Here is a 13,203-nt window from a genome sequence, read left to right on the forward strand (position 1 = left end):
CATTGTAGTCTGATTTTATTCCCTCCTCGGGTATCAAGTAGGGTATGAAGCCAAGGTGGAATTTTGAATTTACACACTTAAGAAATGAGTTGTTTTCCTAAGCCACTCATTGGGTAGCGGTGGATTTTGAGTCGATTGAGTTACTCTTACCCAAGTTTTAAGGGGTTAATTATTTTTGACTCAGCAGATTGGGCTGAAGATCCGAAGATAGTCAAGAGTTTTAGACACAGTTGTGTACTGAAGTTGAAGTAGATTTATTGTAACATTCGAAGAAAATGTTGGTGGCGGCTGCATGTCTCAGTGGGTATAGGGGGTTCAAACCCGGGGCCAATATTGGCGATATTTTTAACCACAGCTATCCTGATAACCTAGTAACCCATTTCTTCTAACTCATCATTACAGGTTTTTTTTTTATTTTTATCTCATCAGATTAAAATTTAGACCCAACGTGCTGGGCCCTCAACACAACGCGCTTCGTATAAACAACCCACCGTCGTCTCCATACTTTCGTCCACTTAAACCTTTGCGTCGCAATTGAATAGATTGATGGACTGGATGGATCCCAATGATTATCTCATTAAGCATTATCCCGCTAATGAACGCTTCCGCTTCCATTTTCTCTTGGTCTGGAGTTGAAATGTCAGCATGTCCCCTTGATGTCCCGCCTCAACGAAAAAAGCTCGGTCTGGGGGAAGTGCAAAGTGGAGAAAATCCATTCCCAGAGTGAGCGTTCTGCTGAGGCAGGTGGGCCAGGCGAAGATCAATGGAAGCTTTTGGCAGCTTCCGTTCCCGTACAGTACGGCGGCGTCCACTAAACGCTGCGCCGCTTTATTGTCCGTGCGCAATAAAGAGAACGCGGTTTTAATGCCTTGCGGTTCGATTTGTTGATCCGAGCGCCTAATTACGTCCTCAGGTGCCCACGGAGTGAGAGAGGAGCCTCGGTTTGTGACGACGCGCGCCGGAGAGAGCGTGATCCTGGGGTGCGACGTGTCCCCTCCCCTGGATGGCCAGCAGCCCCCCTACGTGGTGGAGTGGTTCAAGTTCGGAGTGCCTATTCCCTTCTTCATCAACTTCCGATTCTACCCTCCCCATGTGGACCCAGAGTACACTGGTGAGTACCGATGCGACGAGCAGTCGTTCATTGTCACCAAATGGCGGGTTTCATATGCGAGGCAATCAACGGTGCTTCACACAACTGAAAGCGCAACATCAAAAAAACCTCACCATGTTTGCTTTGAAACCTGGGATCCAGTGCAGATGAACTCATTCACTGCCATTGGCGGCTATAGACGTCAAAAAATTCAACTTTTTTTTCTCTCCACTTTTGTTAACAAGAATATGAAAACCTAGAAAAAAAATGTATCGCACCTTTAGAGCAGATATAAAATGTGTGATTAATCAAGAGTTAACTATTGAAGTCATGCTTAAAGATTATGAAAAAATTCGGGGCGTCAGGCGATTAAATGTTTTAATCGTAATTAATTGCATGACTTCACTAGTTAACTTACAATTAATCACAAATTTTATACCTGTTCTAAATGTGCAATCCATTTTTTTTTTAGGTTTTCATACTCTTGTTAACAAAAGTAAAACATTTTTTTAAACTAATAGAAATAGTTCAAATGAATTTTAGCCGTCAATGGCAGTGAATGAGTTAAAAGGCCAAGGTTAGGGTTTTAAATTAGGGTTGGAATCAGGGTAAGGTTTCAAATTATTTAGTTTGGAGGGTCCTTGTTTCAAACAGGCTTCTATAATTTGCATTTGAAGGCAAAGTTTTAAACTAGAATTTTGATACAGGATTCAAATGAGGGTTTCCAGCCTGCATTGGGGTTTCAAATAAAGGGTTTAAACTAGGGTTTTAAGTCTGGGTTAGGGTTTTGAGTTCAATTTTCAATCTAGGTTTGGGCATTCAAGTCAATGTTAGGGTTCCAAATTTTGGTTTCAGGCTTAGGATATCAAACAAGGGTTTGGATTCCCTAATAGACCTGAAGGTTTTAGAACTGGTTTACGGTTTGAAACAATGCTTTATAGACAAGTAAAGGGTTTTAGATCGGGGTTAAAGTTTCTGATTAAGGTTTGTGCTGCAGTTTAGGATTTATTTTTATTTTGCAAATAAAATAGCTTTAAATTAAGGTTTCAAGTCTGTATTATAGTTTCAAACAATGGTTGGACTTTCTTGAGATTTTCAAACCAGATTTTTATTGTTTTTGTTGTTTGCTTGTTTTTGTTTTTTCAAGGGCTGGATCAGGTTAAACTTGGGTTCAGGTTTCAAATTAAAGTTAAAAAGGTTCTAAGTAAGCCTGTTTTAAGGTCTGAAATGCGAGTTTGACGCCAAGTGGCGGGTTTCAAATAAGGGTTTTTATGACATGGTCCAGGTTTTAGAGAAGGGTTTCAGGTATGTGTAAAGGTTTCAGACAAAGGGTTAGGGTTTCAATTTGGGGTTTAAAAGCCGGTCTTATGCGCTAAAGAATGAATCAACCCTTGTTTGACTGTTTAATTATGAGGTGTGTCCATACAATTCTCATCGCATTCCAGAGCGCCCCCCCAACACACACACACACACATACCAGATTCCTCGTATCAGAAATAGCAGTGACGCAGATGAATGAGTGTTTTGCCATGTGATTGATCTGTGACTCACACGCTTGAGTGAAAGTGAAAGCCGCGCGCCTATTAGAGATGCATTACACGCCGCATGAATCGCATCATAACCTTAAAAAAATAAATCCTCCCGTGCTGATTTCGTCAATACGTCTGCGCGCTGCCTTCAACGCAGCAGGAAATTACTTCCTCTGATGTTGTGCATGTGCGTGCATGTGCGTGCGTGCGTGTGTTGTGTGTGTCTGAGACGAAGACGGCGAGCTGTCAGAATGGGGTCACATTTATCCCCCTCTTGTTGGTTCTTCTTTACCGCGTCGCAATCGGCACCCTCGGCTGTTCATATGCTGTCAAATGGAGGCAAGGCATGGCTGTATTTCAAACCTGGGATTTCAAAATGACAATTAAAAAAAAAAAAAACAATGAAGGGGATGCCAGTGTGTCATTGTTGACTTGAACCTGTTTGGCCAACAGCGGGTTTCCCCTTCAAAGCGCATCAGTGTCCACTAGGCCTCACCTGGGCTGTGGACACTACCGTCTCATTTATGAACATTTAGAGTTTCAAATGAGGGTTTCAAACAAAGATTTTGTTTCAAATTGGGGTTTGGAGCTATCGTTAGCATTTTAAACAAGAGTTTCAAGCCAGAATTGGGGTTTCAAACCATTTATACGGTTTCAAATGAAGATTTTGAACCAGGATTAGTGTTTGAAATAAGGATTAGGGTTTCAAACAAGGGTCATTCCAAAAGGGGGATTGAAGAGCAAGCCAGGTTTAGGGTTTTATGTTTGGTTCTCTAATTTGCGTTTTAAACTAAGTTTATGATTTTGAAAAAAAAATGCGACGTTTATTATAGAATTATCGTTCAAAATAAGTTTTGAAGCCAATATTTCTAATTTGGGTTTTAAACTAAGTTTATGATTTTTGAAAAAAAGTTTAATATAGGGTTATTGTTTCAAATGAAGCTTTAACGGCAGGATTATAAGGGTTAAGGTTTCAAATTAAACACATCCTACAAGAACAGAAGTAGTACGTTAAGTGTCGATATCGCCGTTCCTAGAACATTTGGACTCAATTGCTAACCAAAACAGCAGCACCTATTGGGGCACTTAAACATTCGCTTAAAATACAGTCCTACCACTCCACATCGTTGTGTGTTTATCAGCTGCGTAATTGCTTAACATCCGTGAATCTGCTGAACTTTGGATGCAAATCATCCCTAAAGAAAAGATATTTTCCCGCTAAACGATACACTTTGCGCCACCCCTCGCAGACTACATTATCTCCCCTTCATTACCGCGCGTGGTTCTCCCGCGGCTATATGGAAATTACCAGCATTTAAAAACATCTATTTTTGTGCCGACTCAAAGCAAAGACTCCATCAATAATTCAGCCGCGCAGCTTGTGAGATTTTTTAGCGTCTGATTCTCAGGCTCTGGGACAAGCTGCCGGCGTAAGAAGATCATATATCTTTCAACAACACCTCCTCGGCGTTCCGAGTGACGTGTGCGGGATAATCCACGGCCTGTGGATGTGAAATGATATTTGGAAGCAGGACCAAAGATTATTTGCGTAAATAAACATCGAAGTGGACGTGTTTGTTGACGGACCGCGAACAAAGTAGAGTAGCATTCTTACAATAAGGGGAATTTTTAAAAAAAAAATTTTTTTTTAATTAAATTTTTTTTTAAAAGAGCTCAGTATTGTTCATTCGGTAATGTCATCATCATTGCTCTTTTTTTTTTTTTTTTATGTGGGTGAGGATGTGTATGTGCGTGCGTGCGAGTGTGTGTGTATTCGTTAGTTCACCAAAAACCTATTTAAAAAATCCCATACCGTTCACCTAAACCGAACACCGCCGTCAGGAGACCCGAGGAAGGACCAAAGAAAACAAAGGATTAGTGAAATCCAGCACCGACCAGACACCACCCACCGGGCCACCAACCAGAGTTCTTCACCAACCCCAGAAACATCTAAATTCCAACAAATCAGGGCCCACTTTTTTAAGGGCTTGTCCCGTTTTTCCTCTGGCAATTGTCACACGGTGGCCCGCACGACAAGCAAGGGAACTACCATCATTCTAATGTGGCCTATAATGTTGGTCTCGGGGTATAATTCTCCCTAAGGGTGCGAGAGAACCTTGATGAGCCGTCTTTTAAAGTTTTTTTTTCTCTGGCAATTGTCACACGGTGGACATTAAAGGTCTGCGGGTGGCATGTTGGTCAAGGGCGGGGATGGCGAGATGCGGTCCGGTCCTCAAGGACCGCAGTCCTGCAGGTTTTGGATATTTCCCTTCTTTAACACAGCTGATTCATGATCAGCTCATCAGCAAGCTTTCCATAAACCTGATAACGATCCTGTTAATTGGAATTAGCTGCAGTTTGACATCCCTGGTCAAGGGCAGCGGTGTCAAAGTACGGTACTCGAGGGCCTGAATCCTGCATGTTTTAGAGGTTTTTCACGTTCAACACAGCTGATTTATATTTAAGATCATCAGCAAGCTCTGCAGGAGCTGATCGTTGAGTCAGGTGTGTTGGAGTAGAGAAACCTCGAAAACATGCAGGACTCTGGCCTTTGAGGACCGGACTCTTACACCTGTGGTCTAGGGTTATGATCCCTGCTTTGGGTGTGAGCAATCCTGGGTTCAAATCTCAGATGAGCCCTCTTTTAAAGGGTCTGTAGGTAAAAGGCGAGCTACTTCTTGGACAGATTGTTAGTCAGTTGCAGTCTGTCCGAGCCGACTGTGGGAGAAAGACAGATGACATTCTGAATTGGTTGCCAGTCAATTACAGGCCACAGGACAAGTTTGTCCCCGAGAGAACACCTTGAAAGGGACAAGTAGCCCTAAAGCAGGGGTAGGCAAGTTCGGTCCTAGAGAGTTTTTGATGTCGCCCTCCTCGAACACAGCTGACGTAATTATGAGCTGATGATTTGAAACACCTGGGTTGGAGGCAGGAGACACCGAAAACATGCAGGACTGCGGCTCTCGAGGACCAAACTTGTCCATTCCAAATCCAAATGTCAGACTTTTTTTTGCGGGTCTACTCATGATAGACCTGCCAACCAAATTTCAAGTTGATAAATGAAAATGGCTTTGTGGGCTGAATTTTGCAACAGTTGCCAAGTTAGTACCAAGCCAACATTCACTTTTTCTTATCAGCGTTTCCTTCGCAATTTAGCACCGCCCATCTGTGTGACACGTGGTTCAAAATGGCTAGTCATTAGACGAGCTCAGTTTGTCTCCAGAGATTGACAAAAATCTACTTGAAACCAAAGAGACCGTTGATCGTCAATCAACCGTAGGTCACAGGACAAATCTCTATCTCAAGAACACCTGGGCTAAAATGGCTGCTTCAAACCAAAATGTCAGACATTTTGTGCCTTTTCTGGCATGTGTTATTCAGACTTTTTTTCTGGGTCTGCTCACCTCAAGTTCCCCGTTCCTTAACGAAACTGACTTTTGAGGAATGAATTCTGGGAGACGTGCTACCAGGGGAATTTTTGGAGGTCCACTTTGTTGCACGTGAAAGCCCTCAAAATGATGATTTATTCGGCCTAAAATGGAGATTAGGATGCATTGCGGTTCACTTGAGCAGTCTGCGACTCCCTTGATCTCGAGAAGACACCGCCCGCCCCGACTCAGCACTTCAATGGCCGGCCCAAAAATAGCCCAGATTTTTTTTCAAGACAAACTGCATTTTTTTTCTTCTTCTTCTTCTTCTTTTCTCTGCAAGACTGCTGTCGCTGCGCTCCTTTCCTCCCCGTGACTCCAATCGATTTTCTGCTAACAAAAAAAAAAAGGTCCGTTTTCCATCCAAGCGACGGCGGCGGCGATCCCGCGGTCAACCCGTCACATGCACGCACAGTTCCGCAAAAGCGACTCCAAGGAACAGGAAGCGGGCCGTATATTGCGTTTACACATCAAAGTTTGCAAAGATGCTCTCTCTGAGAACACTTGTCAGGTCCAGGCAGAAGCGAACGTTTTCGTCTGTTGGGCTGTCAAAGGCGGCCGCGCGAAGCCCCGAAGCTGCGAGACAGACAGCCGAGAGGCGGCGGATTTCGGCAGACTCGCTTTCTTCAACTTCTCCCTTCCCTTGTGATTTGCTCCTGTTTGAATTCCAATTTATCCTCAACTGTGAAGACGGAGAAGGAAAAAAAAGTGTCAGGCTGGACAAGTTGCGTGTGAAACGTATGCCTTCTTTGAGATGGAAGGCTGTTTTTCCACCCGCACAGATATACTTTTGAATCCGCTTAAATTCTGGCCTCCAGGAATGACTGCTAAGCAGCTGCTCTGTTTTCAGGCTAGTTGGCCAATTTCACATATTCATTTGAGCTGGGAAATAAACATGTTTGCACTCTTCAGAGGGGTGTCACGAGCCTGCGTGGACTCTGCTGACTGTGCGCTAAAACCGGACTACACCTTGGATTGGTCGCTAGCTATTTGAAAACAGAGGTGGGAAAACCAGGTCAAGAAAGTAAAAACCCTGCCAGAGTTTGGATTTAGCGCACAGGTGCTACTCGTAATGACCTCGTTTACCTGCCGGTTGAGTACTAGCACCTGTAGCTAAAACCAAACCGTGCCACGGAGTTTTTACTTTCTGGACCTGGATTTCCCATCTTTGTTCGCCAATCAACCGCAGTCCCAAAGCAGGAATCGATCTCGTACTCAGAGGTGGCAAATCCAGGTCCAGAAAGTAAAAACCCTGCCACAGTTTGGCTTTAGCCCCTAGCTAGCTCCCTAGCAGGTAAACAAGCTAGCTAGCTAGCACCTGGGGCTAAAGCCAAACTGTGGCAGGGTTTTTACTTTCTGGACCTGGATTTACCACATCTGCCCGCACTGACCGCCCGAGAGTCATCCCTGTGAACCACGACATGACCAATGACCTGGCCCATGAACATGAAGGATTTTTTTGACAACTCTTCTTTTGCGTTTCCTGCGCGGCTGCAGGTCGCGCCTCTCTGCACGGGAAGGCCTCCCTGCAGATCGAGCCGGTTCGCTCGGAGGACCAGGGCTGGTACGAATGCCGGGTCCTGATGCTGGAGCAACAGTACGACACCTTCCACAACGGCAGCTGGGTGCACCTCACGGTCAACGGTGAGTCTTCCCACCTCGGTCGGCCATTTTGCGCCACTGGGCCACTAGTGTTAGCCGCTAATGTCTTCCCTTGCCATCCACATGACATATTGTGCTGCTTTTCACACTCAATGTTAAAAAAGTGAGGTCATCAGCAACTTTTATCACACTCTCCTCAGCCATCATTTAAATTAAGAGTGTATATTTAATTGTTTTTATGTATTAATATGTGTTTGATTTGTTTTCTGGACTTGAATGTGAACATATTGCTTAAAATATTGCTGTATTTCCCTGTTAGTATGATAAATACTACTACTATGACTACTATTGTAGCTACTTATATAATTAATATATACATATAATAATAATAGTAATAATAATTATTATAATAATCATAATTATTATTATATGTAATGACATTAATATATATTAGATAATATATAATAATAATATTATTATTATATGTAATAACATTAATATATATTATATAATATATAATAATAATATTATTATATGTAATAACATTAATATATATTATATAATATATAATAATAATAATATTACTATTATTATTATTATATGTAATAACATTAATATATATTCTATAATATATAATAATAATAATAATAATATTATTATTATTATTATTATTATTATACTACAACAACAACAACTACTACTAATACTACACATGGGGCAGGTCAAAAGCCATAATCCTCACTTATTAAAAGATGAACTGAACCCCAAATGAACCCCACTGGATAAACCTCGAGCAGACTCAAGACTCAATGGAGGACAGCTGTCTGCCTCGATCGGTTGGGTTCAAGAGTATAGGGGGGAAAAAATGACATTAACAATAATAATTCTATTGGAGAAAACATGAAGTAACAACCCGGCACTTTCTATTATAAATTGACCTAAAAACCTTCTTTAAAATTCTACTATGGTTTTGTTTTGCACGTTTGATTGCCTTTTGCAGTCTTTAAAAAATGCGGTAAAGGTTCCAGCGATGTGTGTTTTCATGAGGCCAGTTAGAGCGAGCCTCCGCTATTGATTGTGGTTTGTTTTAGGCGGTTGTGAGACGTCGTCTGCGAGCTATCAAAGTGATGACTGGGTGGGAAAATAACATATCTGCACCTTTGCATTTCCCCGCCAAGCCCCCAAGTGCATTAGTAAATCCTATGCAGTGTTTTGCGTTTTATGTGAGGAATGCATTTTAGCTAGCTTTTTTTTTTTTTTTTTGCAGATGTGTGCGATGCAACAAAAAAACGTCTTCGCCGCACTATGCAGCACTTTTACTCCCTTTATAAACGGAAAGTTGTTGATTTCTACCCAATCTTTCGCAGGTTTCTTAACCTCCTGTGTCATTCACACGTGTATTTCTGGTGTGTGAAATGTGATTATGCATATGTTTTACAGAGGCTCGCAGAGCCTCCCTATTTGAATAATGATGACAAGGTGCTTGCATGTGGAATAGTGCACTGTAGAGGACCATTTATAAAGCCCGCAAGCCCTGCATAATCACGCTGGAGTAAAACATGCTGATGTGTGTGAAGGCTGATTATGTTTTTTTTTTCTTTTTCTTTCTTTCTACGCCGTCGACATGAGAGCGTCCCCGTTTCTGTTGCCGCCACGTTAAGAGCCTCTTTCCCGCGTGGGGAGTGAATAGGTCAGACTGTTGCGCCCGGCGTCACCTGCGCGCTTTTATGAATGTCTTGTTGTTGTGTGGGCATACTGCACCTCTGTCGCTTTGCCTCATCAGTATTCATGCTCAACTTCCTGCTGCAGAGCTCTTCGAATCCTGTCAGGCCTTTCAACGGCAACTAATAATATCCCAAATAATCGTATCTACATTCGGACTTTTCGTTGTGCGGATGCTGAGAATCAAGCATTCACAAGACCTGGCTGTTTGTATGTGCCAAAATTGGCCATATTAAAGCATTATTCTCATATTCGTATACCATTTAACTCATTTGCTCCCAAAAACGTATTCAAACCTTCTATTTTAAATATTCCAATGGTCCCAAAAATGTATTCATACGTCTTTTTATGTTTTTTTTTTTTAATGCTAGAGCCCACTTAAGGATTTGATGTAGCCTCTGACCTGAAGAAAACGCTTAAAGCAATGGTAGTTATTAAAACGGCCAGCAGATGGCAGAAAAGTATCAGAGATCAACCAGGCCCATGTTGCAAAAAAGCTATTTTCCCCAATGTTTTAAACTGATTTGTGAATAATGATGAAACTCAGCTATATTCTAATGCTAATTGCTCCAAAACGGAAATAGATACAAATATACTTTTTTGTCCTGATGAAAAAAGAGACTCTAATCTTTCTTTTGGTAGGGTTCCATGTTTGTATAGCAATAGAACACAATATTCTGTGGGCCTTGCAAAATCTGTCAAAATCCAGTAAAACAGCCGGGAGCGAAGGGGGTTGCTTCAGTGAAAAGGGCTGGGAGTGAATGAGTTAATAACCGAATCCTGAATCAGTTATAATAGGTTACTAATTGTACTTTTGCCTAAAAACACATCAATCCCCCCCCACCCCCTCAAATTTTTTTTTTTTAAATATATTTGACCATAATTGTAAATGGAGTGCATTATATAGCCTCATATTTACTTTTTGAAACCATAACAGAAATTCAGAATATAACAAGACAGTATGCGGCCAATGCGCTAAAGTTTTTCTTTTTAGTTTAAAATAGCTTACTGTAACTTCCAGGGTCCCAAACCTTACAATGGCCAATGGTAGAACCTTGGGTGTCTTTTCACTCTTGGTAAAGTTTTAAATCTCTCCGTGCCATACATCCATGTCGTCGTGTGTTTCGTCTTAGCTAACTAGCGCTAAGCTAACTAGCGCTAAACTAACCTAGGATGTTTTGCCTCTCCGGTCCTGCTTCCATGTTTGCAAATGAAAATAAATTTCTAGTAAATGTAAAATGCCGAGTAAAATGAGATTTCAAAATCGTGAAAAATGAAGCCCTGACAGCTGAAACTGTCAATCAAATGCCACTTTGTCTAACATCTTTCTTATGCCAAAATATCCCCACATGTTGTGACTGTGAAATATATCACTTACAGCCTCTGATGGCTGGAATATATCCCGCCGAGTCGTTGCGGGGTTATCTACGCACCTACGCACCTACGACTTGAGGTGCTAACAATTAGCTCACTTGCGAGCTAACGGCTTTGGCAGGCTCCTCTGAGTAGATGCCGCCGTGGACGGGTTTTTGTAAATTGTGGCATCCAGGGAAGATGCATTTTCATGGTCTGGGCATAGCTAGCTAGCTAGCTAAATGCGCTGTAGTGGTAGAAATGGACCATGTTATTTGTAACTAAATAACTTGCATCAAATATCTTAAACAGCGCTATAAACAGTATTGTAAAGAATTTGACAATTGTGTGATTATTGTGTTGGTTTGCTAATACAAATAAAATTAAAAAAATTAACGTAAATACTGCAATGTGGTGTAATTTTCTTCCCTTATCATCTACTCATAGACACACACAAAAGATCAATCAAATGCACTTAATTCCATTTGAGTTACTAGTTTGAACTAAAAAAAAACCCAATATGTTTAATAACATACTGGACTTAATATTTTCTGCCATACACTGTAAATATAATATAACAAAATTATGAACTGATTTTTAATTTTCCCAGTCCAAACTCCTGGCCTGCCACTGCAATCTGAACGGAGATCAAAAAGGCAAAAGGGCAGCAGCGATGTCATGGCATAGCCTCAAAGTGCTACGAGTCCGCTTGGTTTGCTCTGAAGACGCCTTCAAGAAAATATTACAACGTTGGCGTTGGTTCAGAGTGCGCACATCAAACACGACAAGTGGCGAGTGCAAGTGTGAGGGAAGCAGGTGCCGTCCTCGTTCCGCATAGCCTTTTGCTTTTTCTATCTGTTTGCATATGCGTGCGCGCACACACACACACACATAGACACACTCCTCCTCTGGAGTTCCTGTTCGGTGGCCTTCGCTTCCTGCCAAGCGGACGGCGCATTAGTGCCCACTCAGTGGCAGGTGTCAGATGGCGAGGCCTTGTGCCCGAAAAAGGACAGTGAGGCCAGTCTCTCTCCGGTCTGCCTCCCTCCTCCTCTTCCTCGTCTTCTTCCTCCTGTCTCGTCTGACTGGTGCTTCCCTTCACTGTGCTTTTCACGCATCACTCACAGACATCAAGACAACGCTCAACGTAAGGAAAAAAAAAAAACTGACCTTGCGTCATGGGCATTGACTGTCCTTGTGACCCTAAAGGCAATATACAAGCTTATTAGCATATTCTTATTAAGTGTAGCCCTGGAATTAGTTTATTTTAGAGGCAGAGACAATATATTACTGGGTTATTTATACCCAGCGCATTGGGTTGAGGATTTGACCCAACCCATTGGGTCAAGATTTTGATCCAACAAGGGGTAAAAAAAAATACCCATACTGATGAGTGAAAGCTACCAAGAAAAAAAAAAGGGTTACCAGGTTCAGTGTCTAACTGGGGTTAAAAATGGATGTGTGTGTGTGTGTGTGTATATATATATATATATATATATATATATATATATATTTTTTTTTTTTTTTTTTTTTTACAAAAACGTAAGAAGTAGCTCTCCTCATCCACACTGACCAGGATTCGAACCCTGATCCATGTGTCCAAAGTCAGCACTGAGCCATTTCGGCCACCACCTACATTGCATTACACTTACTTCAACAAGTACAAAAATGGCGACCAGCCTCAGCTTTTTAGCTGTCAATGAATCCGTGGATGTCAGCAACATGAACCACAACATGAACCATTACACCACCCTCGGAAATGACATTCAGGACGTTCCCCGTGTTTCTCTGTGGTCCAATTCAACCTGAAATATTTGAGGTTCGTGAAGCGGGACGTCACCACTCGGGATGCGTTGCGGTTCACTTGAGCGGTCCTTCAAAGAACACATTGTGCGGGCAAGGACGCGTGCCCCCAAAAGAGCACAACAATGGGATGCGGACCTTTTTAATGTGTATAATTGATGCCGGGCGGTCTGCCGTTAAGTAGGACGGCGTCGTGACGCTCGGCTTACTTTTTTTTAGCGGAACAACTCCAGTGTTTCGCTGTACCTGGCAATGTAGTCCCAAGTTGAGCGATGTACCCGCTGTCGCCGCCACGCTGCGTGTGCAGCTTGTTTGCTGTCACAATATGTTCGTTCCCACAAGAGGCAACGAAATTGGGGCTAGAATTAAAAGCAGCGAGAGAACAACATTCGGCGCGGTTGCATAATAAATATGTTGGTCTATGTATTTCAGCTTCTGTGTCTGTGCATCCTTAAAAGCGTCGAGTCAAAAATAACCCAATTTTGGTTAAAAATTGTCAAAGTTAAAGCGTTAACTAATGAAGTAATCACAAAAAATAATGCATTAATCATGATCAGTCACTCTATTAATTTTGACTGCAGATGATCCTTAAGATTTAATAAATGTTTGCGTATGACATTCTGAACATTTGTTCATGTCAAAGTATTGGGGGAATTTTTTTTCCATTTTAAATTAT

At 41.9% G+C, this 13,203-nt stretch overlaps 1 protein-coding gene across 3 annotated transcripts in view; it reads left to right on the forward strand.

The window, feature by feature from the left end:
• igsf9ba (immunoglobulin superfamily, member 9Ba) overlaps positions 1 to 13,203 on the forward strand; it is a 56,818-nt gene that overhangs the window by 9,833 nt on the left and 33,782 nt on the right. For all 3 annotated transcript variants that reach the window (XM_086079726.1, XM_086079727.1, XM_086079728.1), the window contains exons 2-3: positions 914 to 1,111; positions 7,545 to 7,691. In XM_086079726.1, coding sequence (XP_085935852.1) covers positions 914 to 1,111; positions 7,545 to 7,691 — 345 coding nt within the window. The remainder of the gene's footprint in view (positions 1 to 913; positions 1,112 to 7,544; positions 7,692 to 13,203) is intronic.

This window comes from Leptonotus elevatus, chromosome 7 (genome assembly GCF_054856555.1).
Source record: "Leptonotus elevatus isolate MCC_2025b chromosome 7, RoL_Lele_1.0, whole genome shotgun sequence".
Lineage (NCBI taxonomy): Eukaryota > Metazoa > Chordata > Actinopteri > Syngnathiformes > Syngnathidae > Leptonotus > Leptonotus elevatus.